We start from the raw sequence: 19959 nt of genomic DNA, 5'->3' as shown, positions 1-19959 counted from the left end.
CCCACGGAGCACCATTAAAAAAATGGAAAGAATATGGCACCACAACAAACCGGCCAAGAGAGGGCCGCCCACCAAAACTCACGGACCAGGCAACATTAATCAGAGAGTCAACAAAGAGACCAAAGATACCCCTGAAGGAGCTGCAAAGCTCCACAGCGGAGATTGGAGTATCTGTCCATAGGACCACTTTAAGCCGTACACTCCACAGAGCTGGGCTTTACGGAAGAGTGTCCAGAAAAAAGCCATTGCTTAAAGAAAAGAATAAGCAAACATGTTTGGTGTTCGCCAAAAGGCGAAGGTAGAAGGTACTCTGGTCAGATGAGACTAAAATTGAGTATGCACGCTCAAGTTCTGTTTGTTTGTTTCAACAACAAAAAAAATTTGCATCTTCAAAGTGGTAGGCATGCTGTGTAAATCAAATGATACAAACCCCCCCAAAATTCAATTTTAATTCCAGGTTGTAAGGTAACAAAATAGGAAAAATGCCAAGGGGGGTGAATACTTTCCCCAAGCCACTGTATACCCAATACACACAAATCTAAGTAAGGAATGGAATTAAGAATATATACATATAGGGACGAGCAATGACAGAGCGGCATGGACTAAGATACAGTAGAATTTTATAGAATACAGTATATACACATATGAGATGAGTAATGCAAGATATGTAAACATTATTAAAAAGGTGACTAGTGTTCCATTTCTTAAAGTGGCCAGTGATTTCAATAGGCAGCATCAGTGATTTCAATAGGCAGCATCAGCCTCTAATGTGCTTGTGATGTCATTTCACTAGCATCAATCGCTAACGGCTACACAAAGTGGTTGACAAATACGCCCAACACAGACTGGGGCATTGCTGTGACGTTTCCTCTTCAGAAAGTAAAATATGAATCACTCATGCATTTAGTTAATCTCTTATGATAATCTTGTAGAAATTAATGAATTGAATACAGTTAGTTGATTTCCTACTAACTTCCAATACATTTAGTCGATTCTCTACTAACTTCAACACATTTAGTTGATTCTGTGCCAAGTTCAACACATTTAGTAGATTTCCTACTAACTTCAATAAACATTTTAATATTGATTAATTCCGTTTTAATGTCTGGATTCTGTGATTGCGTACGCGTTCACCGCAACGTGGATTTTATAGGGCCCTACATTGCCATGAGGTATATATATATATATATAATATGTATAAGCCAATGTTACCATCAAGATGGATCAAAACCTGAGCCAAATCTTTATGAAACTCAAGCCTTCAATATTAGGGAACAAATGCAAAAAAAAAACGGCACATACAGAATTGATATATGTGAAAGGTAAAAACCATGTTAATATGATGTTAACAGCATCAAAAGACTCAAAATGGTCTGTTCTACAAAACAATGGGGCATTAGAGTAAAGACCATGACCAACCTCTGCTACAGGAGGCATAGTGGGCTAGTTACCCGATTACCACATTCAGTTTGACCTACAGGAGGCATAGTGGGCTAGTTACCTGATTACCACATTCAGTTTAACCTACAGGAGGCATAGTGGGCTAGTTACCCGATTACCACATTCAGTTTAACCTACAGGAGGCATAGTGGGCTAGTTACCCGATTACCACATTCAGTTTAACCTACAGGAGGCATAGTGGGCTAGTTACCTGATTACCACATTCAGTTTGACCTCCAGGAGGCATAGTGTGCTAGTTACCCGATTACCACATTCAGTTTGACCTCCAGGAGGCATAGTGGGCTAGTTACCTGATTACCACATTCAGTTTGACCTACAGGAGGCATAGTGGGCTAGTTACCTGATTACCACATTCAGTTTAACCTACAGGAGGCATAGTGGGCTAGTTACCCGATTACCACATTCAGTTTGACCTACAGGAGGCATAGTGTGCTAGTTACCTGATTACCACATTCAGTTTGACCTACAGGAGGCATAGTGGGCTAGTTACCCGATTACCACATTCAGTTTGACCTACAGGAGGCATAGTGGGCTAGTTACCCGATTACCACATTCAGTTTGACCTACAGGAGGCATAGTGGGCTAGTTACCCGATTACCACATTCAGTTTAACCTACAGGAGGCATAGTGGGCTAGTTACCCGATTACCACATTCAGTTTGACCTACAGGAGGCATAGTGGGCTAGTTACCTGATTACCACATTCAGTTTGACCTACAGGAGGCATAGTGGGCTAGTTACCTGATTACCACATTCAGTTTGACCTACAGGAGGCATAGTGGGCTAGTTACCCGATTACCACATTCAGTTTGACCTACAGGAGGCATAGTGGGCTAGTTACCTGATTACCACATTCAGTTTGACCTACAGGAGGCATAGTGGGCTAGTTACCTGATTACCACATTCAGTTTGACCTACAGGAGGCATAGTGGGCTAGTTACCTGATTACCACATTCAGTTTGACCTACAGGAGGCATAGTGGGCTAGTTACCCGATTACCACATTCAGTTTGACCTACAGGAGGCATAGTGGGCTAGTTACCTGATTACCACATTCAGTTTGACCTACAGGAGGCATAGTGGGCTAGTTACCTGATTACCACATTCAGTTTGACCTACAGGAGGCATAGTGGGCTAGTTACCCGATTACCACATTCAGTTTAACCTACAGGAGGCATAGTGGGCTAGTTACCTGATTACCACATTCAGTTTGACCGTTAAGGGAGTATGACGGGCTAACTCTTTGCCTAAAATTTAATATAGACAAAACATTTTACCAGCTTGATATCAATGCCATTTATCATACAAAAACATTACCAAAATCCTTTTGTTCAAGACCATCAATTTCAGAGCGATAAAATGAAAGACATGGCAAAGACATGGCAGGTTTTTACAGATGGTATACCAAAATCCTTTCCATTTTTTAACCCCATACCCATACTATTAGTTATACTAGAGCGGTCAGAGAACTGACAAAGTGGTTTTAAAATAGTTAAATATTTTACACATTTCAATTTGCATGTAACCATTACCTCAGGTTAACAAGAGGAAGAACCACATTTTTGCTGTGAGCTTTTTTTTAAAGAAGAAAGTATCGCAATGCATCAATGGTCAGAAAAGGCCTTACAATGCACAGAATCCAATACTCAATATCAGCAATTCAATAACATGTTTCAGAATTATGTCATGATTCAATAAAATCAGAAGGGGACTAAGCAGTTTGGTAATCATTTGGTGGCCTACAAAACAATTCACACAACCCCCTTTAGTTGTACCATCACAACCTTGACAACATTTGAACACTGCCAAATAATTTCTTGGCACATTGTGCCATCAGTGTCAAAGAAACCCTTCAATAAACAATTACCGTATTTTACAAACAACCTTTCACAGGTGTTGATCATTTGTCATATAAAGTACTTTTTTTAAACTTCCGAGGTTTAAAAACATTTTCAAGCTTAGCAGCACTTGCATATAAAAACCTCCCTACAACACACATGCATGCAATAGAAGCCTACTGACACAGTCAAAATGTTAAGAGGATGAAAGTAAAATACAGTCAAAAACGTACAACAAGTCTCAGACAAATAATAGATACACACATCAGCAATGACAGTCAGCTCTGGTCAAGAGTACAACAATGACTTACCTTCCTCCTCCACCTACCGTAGGCTCTGTAGTGCCTGTCATGTCCCGCTCTGGGCCTCTTGTTCTGGGCCATAGCGACCTGGCCCCTGCCCTGCACTAAGCTGAGGGACAAGAGCGGTAACACGGTTATCGGTAACCAGTTTGAACGGGCATACACACCTTCTCTAGCGGTGCCGGTACTCCCGCTCGCGGTCTCGTTCGCGCTCGCGTTCTCGGTCCCCGCGGTGCCGTTCTCGCTCCCGGCTGCGTTCCCGGTAGTAGTCCTCGTGGCGGTCGCGGCTACGGGACTTGTGGCGCCGGCTCTTCTCCCGGGATCGGCTGTGGTCTCGCTCCCTCGACCTCTCGCGTCTTTTGGGGGCAGAACTTACATTCATACATCAAACTCTTAACCAACCACCAAAGCAGGTCTGTCCATCGGCCAAAATCATCAATAATATCTTCAATAATGACAGCACCAATACAACTAGTTAGAGATACAGTCAATCAATTACATTTGAGTCATTTAGGAGACAATATTATCCAGCACGTCTTACAATAAGTGCATTCAACTAAAGTTGGTAAAACATATCACCACCATTCCATGGAAATAACAACAGATCAGTATAGGAATACAAGCGCAATGACTAGCAGGTACTCAAAATCAACCTGATATTATCAGACACCTTCAATTCATTTATATCACTTCTCTCAGTTGTCGATTATAAAGAACCAGGGTTGGGGTCAAAAATCGGTCAATTCAGAAATTAAACCATATTCCAATTCCAGAAGAATTGGAATTTCTGTGTGCTTCCTGAATTGAAATGGAATTGACCCCAACCTTGACAGGATCCACAGGAGAAGGAGAAAGAGGTGGTATTTACCTGGAGGCAGAGCCGTAGGACTTGTTCTCGATGCCGTGGAGACAGTCCTGTAGAGAGCTGATGAGAACTTTGCAGCGGTCATCCGCTGACACCTTAGACTGCTTGATTAGAGAGATGGCCGTCACCAGAGTCTCTATCGCACTGCCGTAGTCAGCTAACGGAGAGAGGAAGCCATTAACATCCTGTCACCAGAGTCTCTATCGCACTGCCGTAGTCAGCTAACGGAGAGAGGAAGCCATTAACATCCTGTCACCAGAGTCTCTATCGCACTGCCGTAGTCAGCTAACGGAGAGAGGAAGCCATTAACATCCTGTCACCAGAGTCTCTATCGCACTGCCGTAGTCAGCTGACGGAGAGAGGAAGCCATTAACATCCTGTCACCAGAGTCTCTATCGCACTGCCGTAGTCAGCTAACGGAGAGAGGAAGCCATTAACATCCTGTCACCAGAGTCTCTATCGCACTGCCGTAGTCAGCTAACGGAGAGAGGAAGCCATTAACATCCTGTCACCAGAGTCTCTATCGCACTGCCGTAGTCAGCTGACGGAGAGAGGAAGCCATTAACATCCTGTCACCAGAGTCTCTATCGCACTGCCGTAGTCAGCTAACGGAGAGAGGAAGCCATTAACATCCTGTCACCAGAGTCTCTATCGCACTGCCGTAGTCAGCTAACGGAGAGAGGAAGCCATTAACATCCTGTCACCAGAGTCTCTATCGCACTGCCGTAGTCAGCTGACGGAGAGAGGAAGCCATTAACATCCTGTCACCAGAGTCTCTATCGCACTGCCGTAGTCAGCTAACGGAGAGAGGAAGCCATTAACATCCTGTCACCAGAGTCTCTATCGCACTGCCGTAGTCAGCTAACGGAGAGAGGAAGCCATTAACATCCTGTCACCAGAGTCTCTATCGCACTGCCGTAGTCAGCTAACGGAGAGAGGAAGCCATTAACATCCTGTCACCAGAGTCTCTATCGCACTGCCGTAGTCAGCTAACGGAGAGAGGAAGCCATTAACATCCTGTCACCAGAGTCTCTATCGCACTGCCGTAGTCAGCTGACGGACAAAGGAAGCCATTAACATCCTGTCACCAGAGTCTCTATCGCACTGCCGTAGTCAGCTAACGGAGAGAGGAAGCCATTAACATCCTGTCACCAGAGTCTCTATCGCACTGCCGTAGTCAGCTGACGGAGAGAGGAAGCCATTAACATCCTGTCACCAGAGTCTCTATCGCACTGCCGTAGTCAGCTGACGGAGAGAGGAAGCCATTAACATCCTGTCACCAGAGTCTCTATCGCACTGCCGTAGTCAGCTAACGGAGAGAGGAAGCCATTAACATCCTGTCACCAGAGTCTCTATCGCACTGCCGTAGTCAGCTGACGGAGAGAGGAAGCCATTAACATCCTGTCACCAGAGTCTCTATCGCACTGCCGTAGTCAGCTAACGGAGAGAGGAAGCCATTAACATCCTGTCACCAGAGTCTCTATCGCACTGCCGTAGTCAGCTAACGGAGAGAGGAAGCCATTAACATCCTGTCACCAGAGTCTCTATCGCACTGCCGTAGTCAGCTAACGGAGAGAGGAAGCCATTAACATCCTGTCACCAGAGTCTCTATCGCACTGCCGTAGTCAGCTAACGGAGAGAGGAAGCCATTAACATCCTGTCACCAGAGTCTCTATCGCACTGCCGTAGTCAGCTGACGGACAGAGGAAGCCATTAACATCCTGTCACCAGAGTCTCTATCGCACTGCCGTAGTCAGCTAACGGAGAGAGGAAGCCATTAACATCCTGTCACCAGAGTCTCTATCGCACTGCCGTAGTCAGCTGACGGAGAGAGGAAGCCATTAACATCCTGTCACCAGAGTCTCTATCGCACTGCCGTAGTCAGCTAACGGAGAGAGGAAGCCATTAACATCCTGTCACCAGAGTCTCTATCGCACTGCCGTAGTCAGCTAACGGAGAGAGGAAGCCATTAACATCCTGTCACCAGAGTCTCTATCGCACTGCCGTAGTCAGCTAACGGAGAGAGGAAGCCATTAACATCCTGTCACCAGAGTCTCTATCGCACTGCCGTAGTCAGCTAACGGAGAGAGGAAGCCATTAACATCCTGTCACCAGAGTCTCTATCGCACTGCCGTAGTCAGCTGACGGAGAGAGGAAGCCATTAACATCCTGTCACCAGAGTCTCTATCGCACTGCCGTAGTCAGCTAACGGAGAGAGGAAGCCATTAACATCCTGTCACCAGAGTCTCTATCGCACTGCCGTAGTCAGCTAACGGAGAGAGGAAGCCATTAACATCCTGTCACCAGAGTCTCTATCGCACTGCCGTAGTCAGCTAACGGAGAGAGGAAGCCATTAACATCCTGTCACCAGAGTCTCTATCGCACTGCCGTAGTCAGCTAACGGAGAGAGGAAGCCATTAACATCCTGTCACCAGAGTCTCTATCGCACTGCCGTAGTCAGCTAACGGAGAGAGGAAGCCATTAACATCCTGTCACCAGAGTCTCTATCGCACTGCCGTAGTCAGCTAACGGAGAGAGGAAGCCATTAACATCCTGTCACCAGAGTCTCTATCGCACTGCCGTAGTCAGCTAACGGAGAGAGGAAGCCATTAACATCCTGTCACCAGAGTCTCTATCGCACTGCCGTAGTCAGCTGACGGAGAGAGGAAGCCATTAACATCCTGTCACCAGAGTCTCTATCGCACTGCCGTAGTCAGCTAACGGAGAGAGGAAGCCATTAACATCCTGTCACCAGAGTCTCTATCGCACTGCCGTAGTCAGCTAACGGAGAGAGGAAGCCATTAACATCCTGTCACCAGAGTCTCTATCGCACTGCCGTAGTCAGCTAACGGAGAGAGGAAGCCATTAACATCCTGTCACCAGAGTCTCTATCGCACTGCCGTAGTCAGCTAACGGAGAGAGGAAGCCATTAACATCCTGTCACCAGAGTCTCTATCGCACTGCCGTAGTCAGCTAACGGAGAGAGGAAGCCATTAACATCCTGTCACCAGAGTCTCTATCGCACTGCCGTAGTCAGCTGACGGAGAGAGGAAGCCATTAACATCCTGTCACCAGAGTCTCTATCGCACTGCCGTAGTCAGCTAACGGAGAGAGGAAGCCATTAACATCCTGTCACCAGAGTCTCTATCGCACTGCCGTAGTCAGCTAACGGAGAGAGGAAGCCATTAACATCCTGTCACCAGAGTCTCTATCGCACTGCCGTAGTCAGCTAACGGAGAGAGGAAGCCATTAACATCCTGTCACCAGAGTCTCTATCGCACTGCCGTAGTCAGCTAACGGAGAGAGGAAGCCATTAACATCCTGTCACCAGAGTCTCTATCGCACTGCCGTAGTCAGCTAACGGAGAGAGGAAGCCATTAACATCCTGTCACCAGAGTCTCTATCGCACTGCCGTAGTCAGCTAACGGAGAGAGGAAGCCATTAACATCCTGTCACCAGAGTCTCTATCGCACTGCCGTAGTCAGCTAACGGAGAGAGGAAGCCATTAACATCCTGTCACCAGAGTCTCTATCGCACTGCCGTAGTCAGCTGACGGAGAGAGGAAGCCATTAACATCCTGTCACCAGAGTCTCTATCGCACTGCCGTAGTCAGCTAACGGAGAGAGGAAGCCATTAACATCCTGTCACCAGAGTCTCTATCGCACTGCCGTAGTCAGCTAACGGAGAGAGGAAGCCATTAACATCCTGTCACCAGAGTCTCTATCGCACTGCCGTAGTCAGCTAACGGAGAGAGGAAGCCATTAACATCCTGTCACCAGAGTCTCTATCGCACTGCCGTAGTCAGCTGACGGAGAGAGGAAGCCATTAACATCCTGTCACCAGAGTCTCTATCGCACTGCCGTAGTCAGCTAACGGAGAGAGGAAGCCATTAACATCGCAGGGTATAGCACAGACATTTAGAAAAGGGGCACTTGTGAAAGTAAGCAATACAATTTACAAGCAACCCATGCATAAAATGGGCATTTGTGTGTGTGTGTGTGTGTGTGTGAGTGTTCAGCACCTCTCCTCCTCTGTAGAGTGTGTTGTTGTATTTGTGAGGGATGTGTGAGTGTTCAGCACCTCTCCTCCTCTGTAGAGTGTGTTGTTGTATTTGTGAGGGATGTGTGAGTGTTCAGCCCCTCTCCTCCTCTGTAGAGTGTGTTGTTGTATTTGTGAGGGATGTGTGAGTGTTCAGCCCCTCTCCTCCTCTGTAGAGTGTTGGTAGTATTTGTGAGGGATGTGTGAGTGTTCAGGGCGTGATCCATACCTGCGCTAGCGTCTGACACCGCCCTGGAGATGGCGCTGCTGGAAATGGCTCGGTTCCGGTTCATGATCTCCTCAAACTCCGCCTCGCTCAGCGGTGTCCGTGCTGACTCCATCTCCCTGGGACAGAGACAAGCAGGAAGGAGACGGCGTCAATGTCTTAAGGTCTTCAAACTCAACAACAACCCCAAACTCAGAACCACCAGATAAAGGACAGAGGACAGTTTAAGAGGAAGGAAAAGCTATTTTTCAATAAGTCTTTCCTAACTCCTCGCCTTCTCAAAAGTCATTGGAGGAGAAGGTCAGAGGGGAGGAACCATGGGTGTTCTCCACCAATGAATTTTTCGACGTTGCAAGAAATCGAGAAAAGATGAATTGAGAAAGACCCAGAGAGATTGAGAGAACAGAGAGGGGTGAGTCAAATCGGATGATTCAAGGAACACACACTGTTAATGGATAGCTAAAACTACACAGCAGATGCAAACCACGTCATCCAAGCCTGTGGGAATTAACTCCAGTGATAACTAGCTAATCTAAGGAAATGCACTAACACACACACAGTTTACAAACGCTTATCAAAATCGTAGCTGGGCCAATCCATCAATCAACCACAACAAGCATCCACTCTCAAAATACAACAAAGCCAGGCACCAGGTCATTACAGGAGAAGCTAGTCTCTAATGGGCTTTCAGCGGTCGGCCATTATCTCTACTAACCCTGGGTCACTCGCATTGTGCAAGTGTTGGCTGCCATTTTTCAGATCCACCAACCCCTCGTTAATCCAGGGGTCTGGACAGCCGCGGGGTAGGGGGGCCCTGAGGTCAAACTCACAGATTAGCTGGGGACGCTGGTTACTGTAGGCAGCCAGAGGAGGGGGGGGGGAGGGAAGGATGGAGGGAGATTCAGGAAGGAGGGTCACTAAAGAAACCACGCTTCTTAGTCAAAATACTAAGGTAAAAGACCCCCCTTTAAAAGACGCCCCGCCCCTCCCATACACACACACAAGATGGAGGACTGTTGCTAAGGGAACCTGACAGTGCTATAATACAAGGTGTTGGATGATCTGTTGCTAAGGGAACCTGACAGTGCTATAATACAAGGTGTTGGATGATCTGTTGCTAAGGGAACCTGACAGTGCTATAATACAAGGTGTTGGATGATCTGTTGCTAAGGGAACCTGACAGTGCTATAATACAAGGTGTTGGATGATCTGTTGCTAAGGGAACCTGACAGTGCTATAATACAAGGTGTTGGATGATCTGTTGCTAAGGGAACCTGACAGTGCTATAATACAAGGTGTTGGATGATTCAGTTGTGTTGCTTCTACTACAGCTCTTCTACATACTGAAATAAATTCAGACAAAACAATGGCAGTAATTGACATTCAATAGATCCGTTTTGGTCATATCAAACACTAACCATCACCTAGAGTCCAGTAAAGGAGTTTGAACAGAACAAAAGACGAGGAGGAGGAGACTGACTTTCTGTAGACCTGTCAGTACGTTCTGTTATATTACCTGCCGGCGGGTCCGAAGTCTCCCCGGTCATACGGTGGCGGCCGTCCATAGGGGTCGTTGGGCCCGTTGGGGCCCCTGCCGTCCCCTCCAGGAGGGCCCCCCATGTTGTTGGGACCCCCAGGAGGAGGGAAGAACGCTGGGTTGACATGGGGAGCAGGTGGGGGGCCTCCGGGTCGGGGCCCGGGCATGTGTGGTGGGGGAGCGAGGGACAGTGGAGGTCCAAGGGGACCAGGTGGTCGAGGAGGAAAAAGACCAGGGGGTGGGGGGCCCTGTTGGGGGGGTGGGGGGCCCGGAGGAGGGCCGAAGCCGTGTGGGGGAGGCCCAGGGGGGAGAGGACCCATGGGGGGCTGGCCGAACTGGCCGGGGAACATGACAGGGGGTGGGGGGCGGTCGCCGCGGTTGGGGGGGCCTTGCATGGGAGGGGGGAGGCCCTGTCCTGGGGGAGGGGGGCCCAGAGGGCCGGGGGGACCCAGGGGGCCAGGAGGGGGTCGAGGTGGGCCCTGCATACCACCTGGAACACAGAAACACAAAGCAGATCCTTCTTGAGTTTAGATTCACTACCAACTGTTTGAAAGCTGTTAAGTACATTAAAGCATTGTGGTGTCCCAGTGTCAGGAGGGGGCACCGAGCAGTTCCCAGTGTCAGGAGGGGCACCGAGCAGTTCCCAGTGTCAGGAGGGGGCACCGAGCAGTTCCCAGTGTCAGGAGGGGGCACCGAGCAGTTCTAGGAATCCAGAGACCGCAAACAGGGAACTCAAGGACTGTAGCAAATGTCTTAGTTTGGGTTTGTTTAATGAATGACTTATGGATAGGAATTGTGACATTTTATGGTGCATGACGTTCGGTGAGAAGATGTGGAAAATGCTAAATGTGTGATCCTGTATGTTTCGGTCATTGCCTTGACGGCCACCTTGAATTAGCGGGATCAAAGTTAAAGCATGCTTAGAAGGCAAGGACTCAAAACAGAAGCCGTGAAAACTGACATTGTCCAACGTATAGGAATACATTTACATTTCTCTGGCTGTTTGAGACTAGGTGTCCTGTCAATCAAAATTAAAGATTTAGCGAGACCAACATTTTAGATTTTGCAAGATATTAGCAATGAAAGCCAAGAAGCAGTTGGCCGAGTATCAGGACAGAGCAGGCGGAGAGAGTCAGACAGAGCAGACAGGACAGACAGGTCAGACAGGACAGACAGGACAGACAGGTCCGGATGGCTGTTACGTGTTCAGACATCTAAGACACCCCTCCTATACTCATTCTGTTGTCTAGCTTCAGGAGTGCTGGCCAGCCACTCTGCTAGAACAGCCAATTGAAACAGAAAAAGGAACACAGCATTTAAAGATGGACAGTTGAGACCGAATGATCCATAACCCAGGACATAAAGTGGGTGGGGGGGGGGGGGGGGGGGGGGCTTGGTTGGTCAGTCCGAGAGTCAGCCCAGGACTCCATAGACAGAGGCCTTAATAAAGAGAACATGTACGCAGGGGGGAGAGGAAGCGGGGTAATCAGTCTTATTTAATACATTAGCACTGTGAAGGGTTGCAAAATTCCAAAAACATTACCAAAATTCCAAAACAAATCCAGGTTGGACTGGATTTCCAACTGGGATTTCTGGAAAACCAGGATTTTTTTTCCAGATTTCTGGAAAACCAGGAACTTCGGGAAGATTTGGGGAATTTTGTCAACCCTAGCACTGTTGTCAACAGGAGTCGAGGCATTTCACCTCTGGGTCGCCAATTCCCATCACGTCCCGGCGGGAAGCAATTGAAATTCATATCCATCAGGTGGCCTTCTTGGTGTCTATGGTTAATGAGTTCAGGTGGCCTCATCCCCGACCCTAGTGGGAGAAAAACACAATCACAACAAGGCTGGCGCCACAGAGGCCACAGGAAGAAGTCGCCAAAGCTAAAATAAATTAACTATTTATTTATTCGAATGGGGGGTAAAGATGTGGGCAAGCTGGCTAAAACAAATGTTGAATATTACCCCCCCCAACACAATCCAAGTACTTCACACAACTAGATTCTGACACCATTCTGAAAGCAAGGGGACAGAGAACAGGAGTCAGACTGTTTTGAAATGGACAAATGTGTATAGAGATGGTAGGTTGGTGCTTTCCAACCAAGACGAAGTTAGAGCGTGGCCAATCCTTTCCACATATGCCCACTTGGAAGATAGGATACTATACAGACAGGAGACCCATCTTCAGTTCATTCTATGCAGTGCATACCACCAGTACTGGCCTGGCAGTCAGTGGAAGGTCCATTCACACGGCTTACAGCAAAGACACTGCCAGAAAGGAAGCCATTTCATTGGTTGTAGTCTGGGCACAGTTTCAATGGAACCAATTAAAATGGGCTTCCTTTCTGGCATAGTGTTTTTCATGCTATCTGCATGTTCCATTTAGTTGAATTTAAGACTTAACCTTTAAAATGCCACTTGGAATGAAATGTAATACTGATTTTGAGGTCTGCGCGTGCCACACGCCTGCTTATATTCCCCTCCAGAAATGAGCCCATGTTGGCAAAAAGTAGTATTTTTAGGACTGGCTGTTTTCCCAGTGCCAAGACAGACATGAAAGTTAGCCATTTCATCTAGCAGTTCAGGGAACACATGATGGCTCTTTTTTCATGTGCAACATGTAAAAATAATCAGATCTTTTTTGTCTCTTCAGAGATTAATTTGCCTGCATGTTTTCTGTGTCTATTGACCTAGTCTATTCTCCACCTGAGGAAGTGGGAACTCAAGCCGGGGGGGTGGGTTAAGACTCTTATTGGTTAACAACAGTAAGTCGTTGTTTTAAAAACTGTCTTTCCCGCAATTACATTTCAAAATGTTGCTCAACTGTCAGTAGCCTATGCTTGCGCTTATCAGAATGCATCTCTCTCTTCACGCCATGTGCAAAGGGTGGAGGGGGAGTGACGGCATGTGGCCGGACGGCCCCTCTCCAACATGTGGCTGGACGGCCCCTCTCCATCATGTGGCTGGACGGCCCCTCTCCATCATGTGGCTGGACGGCCCCTCTCCAACATGTGGCTGGACGGCCCCTCTCCAACATGTGGCTGGACGGCCCCTCTCCCAACATGTGGCTGGACGGCCCCTCCCTCTCCAACATGTGGCTGGACGGCCCCTCCCTCTCCAACATGTGGCTGGACGGCCCCTCTCCAACATGTGGCTGGACGGCCCCTCTCCAACATGTGGCTGGACGGCCCCTCTCCAACATGAGGCTGGACGGCCCCTCTCCAACACGTGGCTGGACGGCCCCTCTCCAACACGTGGCTGGACGGCCCCTCTCCAACACGTGGCTGGACGGCCCCTCTCCAACACGTGGCTGGACGGCCCCTCTCCAACACGTGGCTGGACGGCCCCTCTCCAACACGTGGCTGGACGGCCCCTCTCCAACACGTGGCTGGACGGCCCCTCTCCAACACGTGGCTGGACGGCCCCTCCCTCTCCAACATGTGGCTGGACGGCCCCTCCCTCTCCAACATGTGGCTGGACGGCCCCTCCCTCTCCAACATGTGGCTGGACGGCCCCTCCCTCTCCAACATGTGGCTGGACGGCCCCTCCCTCTCCAACATGTGGCTGGACGGCCCCTCCCTCTCCAACATGTGGCTGGACGGCCCCTCCCTCTCCAACATGTGGCTGGACGGCCCCCCCCTCTCCAACATGTGGCTGGACGGCCCCTCTCCAACATGTGGCTGGACGGCCCCTCTCCAACATGTGGCTGGACGGCCCCTCTCCAACATGTGGCTGGACGGCCCCTCTCCAACATGTGGCTGGACGGCCCCTCTCCAACATGTGGCTGGACGGCCCCTCTCCAACATGTGGCTGGACGGCCCCTCTCCAACATGTGGCTGGACGGCCCCTCTCCAACATGTGGCTGGACGGCCCCTCTCCAACATGTGGCTGGACGGCCCCTCTCCAACATGTGGCTGGACGGCCCCTCTCCAACATGTGGCTGGACGGCCCCTCTCCAACATGTGGCTGGACGGCCCCTCTCCAACATGTGGCTGGACGGCCCCTCTCCAACATGTGGCTGGACGGCCCCTCTCCAACATGTGGCTGGACGGCCCCTCTCCAACATGTGGCTGGACGGCCCCTCTCCAACATGTGGCTGGACGGCCCCTCTCCAACATCTTGAAAGTGGCCTCCAGTATTATTTGACGTCCCATTGTTTTTCTTTGCCACGTGGCAACAATTAAGCAGCGGCACAATTCAATGGAAACACTGTCGTCATCTCCGTCACATTTTTTAAGACCTTTGAAAACTGACTTTAAGACTTACAAATGAATTTAAGACTGACTTTTTAAGGACCCGCGGACACCCCGGTTTTGGCCGCGAGCAGTGTGAACGGACCGACCCTGCCGCTGGAGTGAAGAGTACTTACCTGGGAAGTGTGGCGGTGGACCTCCGGGTCCGATGGGCCCAGGGAATCGCTCTCCTCCGGGGCCAGGTGGGCCAGGGAAGCGGCCCCGGCCCCGGCCCATGGGGAAGCCACCGCGGGGGCCCAAGGTGGGGGGTCCCGCCTTCCCATCGCCAGACATCTGCCCACCCGATGTACCTGGGCATAAAGGGAGAGAAGAGGGCGGAGAGAACATTCAAATCCCCAACTCATTGGGCTCACCCAATTAGGTCGTTCTGAGTGCTAAAACTCTAATTAATTAACTAAATCAACGTATTTATTCAAATCAAATGTGTACAATTAATTTTCTGGAATTTCTGCATTGACATCAGAGGCGACCCAAGCCCCAAATACTTGGGTCCTGCTTCAGTGTATTTGGGTCTTCCCAGGTTATCAGACCTACTTTGTCAGTAAACCGTGCCGAAAAGACACAACTAATTTCTAATAATTATTCTAGAACTAATTGCCCGTCCCCCCGTGGGAGGCACGCAGGTTCACCTACTTTTCCGAGACTGCATCTCGAACTGGCTGAGGGACTGTTTGTTGCAGGAGGTAACGATGGGGTTCTGTCCGTGTAGCTCCCGTTTAGCAAGGTCCAGTAGCTTCCTAGAGGACGCGTCTGAGCCCACGCACACCAAGGCAAACCTAACGGGACACACACCAAGCCACCAAAGTCACCATCTCTTTCTTTCCTTTTGGCTTTTATTTGGGTATTTCTTTCTGTGTTTGTCTTTAAAAATAATTGAATAATGAAGCTCAGAGTACAGCTACCTGTGTGCAGTTCAGAGGTATTAGGAAAGTCATCCACAAAAACACTGGTCTGTTCAGAGTGTTAGCGTGTCATTTGAAGGATCATGAAAGCCAAGGAGGAAGCTCACCCTTTACTCTGGCCGTTGGCTCTGTTCTCAAAGAACTTGATCTCCAGCAGGTCCTTAATGCCTATTGATCCAATGGCGTCTGTCAAATCTTCGTCTGTTGTCCACTGGAAGGGGGTGAGCACTTTTTACATCAAGACCTTTGTCAAGAGACATTACATAATTGAGGCACACTAAGGGCTTGTTTCCCTGACCCTGATTAAGCTTATCCCTGGACTAAAAAGCACTTTCAATGGCAATTCTCAAAGACCCACTGAGCATGCTTTTTAACTCCGGAAGTAAACTTAATCTGGGTCTGAGTAACTGGCCCATTTATTTCATCTTTGTTATTCACCAGACGCTATTATCCAGACCCACAACATACCCATGTGAGATTGCCTATGTACAGGGCGATCCTCTTGCCAGTGTACGTGTAAACCACGTTGGGAGGGGTGCTCTTGTTCCCCTCGGAGCCAGCAGGTGGGGGTAGGTTGTCCAGATAGTCCCGGTCCTCAGGTGCGTCTCCGTTATTGGCCGAAGGAGAGATAACATCGTCATACAGGTCTATCTGATCATGGACAGGGTAGTCTGATTCCTGGGGGGGGGGGGGGGACGGTCAAGAGAGAGGACATGAAGGTACACCTTACATCACAGTCTGTCAATCAATAATATAATAATAATAATAATATGCCATTTAGCAGACGCTTTTATCCAAAGCGACTTACAGTCATGTGTGCATACATTTTACGTATGGGTGGTCCCGGGGATCGAACCCACTACCCTGGCGTTACAAGCGCCGTGCTCTACCAATTGAGCTACAGAGGACCACATTGAGCTACAGAGGACCACATTGAGCTACAGAGGACACGTGTGATTGTCTGCGAGCAGAATGAGGTCTTAGCTGCTTTGCAGTTACACAACGTGTGTGATATTCAGGGCAGGAAATACAAAGAATAGAAGGCAAACAATGTGATCCACATTATCTAGCCAACATTTCAACAGTAACAGTTTATTGAGCTAGAGCTGGTTCTATTTTCAGTCCAACAGTTATATCATATCTCGCACAGTCCCACAGTGTTAATGAGTTCCTAACAAACACTATTAGTTACTTTGCTTCGAGTCAACAACACAGAACTTGGATAAGTAAAACGTCCAAATGAGTGTTTGCAATATGCTGATTTGTTCAGTACAAATGGCCTGTGCTCTTACTGCTTTTAAAACTCACTCAATCTGCTTAAAGATTAAAGGGATTTGGTTTTTGTGAACTGCATATTCACCTCCAGCACCGCCCCAACAACATGTGAAAACGTTGCATTTCTATGTTCCGTATTAATAAAGAAAGGAAGGTAAGAGTTTCCAACGACGTCAACCAATTAGTAGGAAATGGCTCCTTCACAATTGGTTAAAAATCACGATGCACACAGATGATGTCATTAATAGGCGGCAGGTAGCTTAGTGGTTAAGAGCGTAGTGCCAGTAACCGAAAGGTCGCTGGTTCTAATCCCCGAGCCGATTAGGTGAAAAATCTGTTGATGTGCCCTTGAGCAAGGCACTTAACCCTAATTGCTCTTGTAAGTCGCTCTGGATAAGAGTGTCTGCTAAATGACTCAAATGTAAGAAAAAAAATGGAAACGCGCATCTTCCTCCATCTTTTTATAAACTACAAAACATAGAAACGCACAATTTTCACATATATTGATGTTGGGGGTGGTGCTGGAGATCATGATTATGTCTGATTTTTTTTTTTTATGTGCCTTTAAAAAAAGTGCACAGATACACATTGAAAAGACTCCATAACTATGACCAACAGCATACATATTACATTTTAGTCATTTAGCAGACGCTCTTATCCAGAGCAACATTTTTCATACTGGCCCCCCGTGGGAATCGAACCCACAACCCTGACGTTGCAAACGCCATGCTCTACCAACTGAGCTACACGGGCCCCAGCACTTTAGTCTACACACACTGAATCAAAGGAGTGCAGTTGGCAATCTTTGCAGAAAGCTGATATGCGAAACCATAGAGATATCTGCAATTCTATTTGTATGTGTGAACTGGGTCAAATATCCCCCACGTAACTTAACCAGAGCTAACATTGATCAATGAGAATCAAACTCATCTCAAAACGAATACAGTAGCATTTTCATCTGGCATCAGTACTGAATTTGAGCCGGATCCTGCCGTGGCCCTTCTCAGATTTGACTTTATTTGTTCTGGCACCTATTTGCCCAGATCCGGTACCTCTCTCGGCATGATTTATTAATTATTTCACTGTTCGCACTGTAGACATTATAATAACAGCGATCAGCATTAAATCAAGTTGCCTCCTCATCATTTCTCCCGCCCCCAAGAAAGACCATAATGTAAAAGCATGGTGATCCTTCTACGCAATCATCCTATCCTGCCACACTGATTCCAGACCTGCTCTCTTATTTATACATAGAGGTTATGGGGAGGGCCAGTGGGGTAAGTAACTGATCTTGACACAGGTCTTGGTAGTGGTGGTCAGCTAGTGAAGAGGTCCCTACATAATCACGTCACGTAGCCTAGTCGTCTCCCTACTGAATTCTAATCGTGGGAAAGGCCCAATTTTTTTTTTTTTACAAAAGGTAACATAGTCAGCCCTCACAAAAGGCGCATTTTGTGGCAGGAAGCCTTGTAGACACCCAGGTTAACACTAAACAAAAATAGATACTACAGCTAGTCTTCAGAACAGCCTTAGGAGGCTAAACATCACAGCCACATGCCCGCTCATGGCTTTGAGCAAGAAGGACTCTCAGGAGTTAAATGGACTTGACATGGGGAGAGTCAGCATGAGGTTTTGAAAACTAAGGCAGGGAAGAAAAAAAATCCTTTACCTTCACAGCACAAGTTTGTAATCTGAATATGTGCTTCATATTATCACACAGGCAGGAGGCCTATATATTCTCATGTGTGTTCTGCTGTAGCCTACATTGATTTATTTTATTTGAAGTTATGTTCCGATATTTGTTCTACTGCTACATTGATGTCTTGAAAATTATATGAAATTCGAGTCTTGTAAGCCCCACAGCTGAGTATGTGTGCATATGGCGGGTGTTCTGCAGTGTCGTCTAAAAATGTTGCTGTACCATTGATGTCTAGAAAATGAGGCTATAAGAAATTGGGAAACCCGCAGCTATACTCAAGTATGTGGGCATACTGCAATGACGTCTAAAATGCTTTGAATTAATTAGCACCTTGGAGAGTGCTGTCAGTTTCACCACCATAGATAGAAGGCTACTTGGCTGCTACGTTGTTTGACATTTTTTCTCTCTCGATGTGTTCCGGTACCTCAGATCCCCCCAGATCCCACCCCCCAGTACCTCAGAGCCCCCCACCCGCGATACCTCAGAGCCCCCCCCCGTACCTCAGAGCCCCCCAGGTACTTCAGACCCCCCCGGTACCTCACTGCCCCCCCCCCCCCCCCCCCCCCCCGCGCTCACTATGTGTTCCGGGACCTCCCGATTTAGAAATTAAGCACTGTCTGGCATCAACAAAAATGCATAAAAATAACTAACTAAAGTATCAGATTTAGAAAGGCAGTTTATTTATTTTTACAAAATCATTCATGTTTGTGCAATATGGTATTTTGAATATGTTATGTTTTTAGAAAAACTAGCAACATGCCAACCTAACAGCTAACGTTAGCCTAGCCAGCAAGCAGGGGGAGTGACGCCGCGACGGAAAAGGGAAACTACAAACTAACCATCGATTCCCCCCAAAAAAACCTCATTAGCAAACAGGCCATATTGTTATATATTATTACCGAAACAGTTACACGGTAATGTGTAACTAGGTAGTTGAATACCAATATACGCTAGCGCATGACGGCAAACCAGGCCACGGCGAGGCCTTCCCCGCCACTTCGCCTCCAGTACAACAACCTCCTGTCATTAACAATGGAACGAGCACGTTGGCTTGCAAAGTGAAACGTGATATTTTACCTAGAAATGTATACATTAGCTAACAAACATGATCGAAAACTTAGACGTACACAACATCCACGTTACTATTTTTTTTTTTTAAATATTTGACAAGCTATTGCGTAGTTGCAATTCAAAAACGCTGCGGCGAACACAGACGACGCTTTGCAGGTCTCATCCGACGGCAGATAGCTCGGTTTAACTTTCAATAAGCATTTTCGCGAGATATTTTTTTTTAGGCCCAAACCACAAATACGTCTATAAAGGTGTAGGATTTAAACAAATGTAACTGTTTGCATACCTGGTTGAAATCCTCTTCAACATCGGCGTAGATGTCGATGTGATCAACTCCGTCAGCCATTTTCCAGACCACCTCCTCCACTGATCGACCTGAACAAGACAAAATGCAAACAGGAAAGCAGAAAACGTCACATCTGGGGCCAAGAATCAAATTATCACATTTTCTATTACAAACATTGCCAAATTGTTTGAATGACAGTAGTGTTT

General features: G+C 47.7%; 1 protein-coding gene across 7 annotated transcripts; it reads right to left on the bottom strand.

Annotated features, from left to right (window-relative positions):
* Nucleotides 1–55: 55 nt before the first annotated feature.
* On the bottom strand, nucleotides 56–19842 carry LOC311120115 (cleavage and polyadenylation specificity factor subunit 6-like). 7 transcript variants are annotated; one of them, XR_014612121.1, is made up of 12 exons: nucleotides 19754–19842; nucleotides 15891–16100; nucleotides 15530–15633; nucleotides 15154–15296; nucleotides 14637–14810; nucleotides 11970–12083; nucleotides 10245–10755; nucleotides 9444–9581; nucleotides 8732–8847; nucleotides 4468–4621; nucleotides 1925–3970; nucleotides 57–1874 (listed from the first exon to the last, which is right to left on the bottom strand). XR_014612121.1 is itself a non-coding variant. In XM_084194729.1 (11 exons), the coding sequence occupies exons 1-11, from the start codon at nucleotides 19811–19813 to the stop codon at nucleotides 3772–3774; spliced, it is 1923 nt and encodes a 640-aa protein (XP_084050855.1). In that variant the 5' UTR covers nucleotides 19814–19842; the 3' UTR covers nucleotides 57–3771. The 7 variants fall into 7 exon arrangements, 4 of the variants coding, with proteins under 4 accessions (XP_084050858.1, XP_084050855.1, XP_084050856.1 ...); XR_014612122.1 differs by having other exon boundaries at nucleotides 57–2024; nucleotides 2125–3970; XR_014612123.1 differs by having other exon boundaries at nucleotides 58–1501; nucleotides 1752–3970.
* Between the last annotated feature and the right edge of the window lie 117 nt (nucleotides 19843–19959).

The sequence above is a fragment of the Coregonus lavaretus genome, assembly GCF_964263955.1.
Source record: "Coregonus lavaretus genome assembly, contig: HAP1_SCAFFOLD_711, whole genome shotgun sequence".
Lineage (NCBI taxonomy): Eukaryota > Metazoa > Chordata > Actinopteri > Salmoniformes > Salmonidae > Coregonus > Coregonus lavaretus.
Note: the sequence above shows the minus strand (reverse complement) of the source record. Positions and strands in the feature narration are given on the sequence as shown.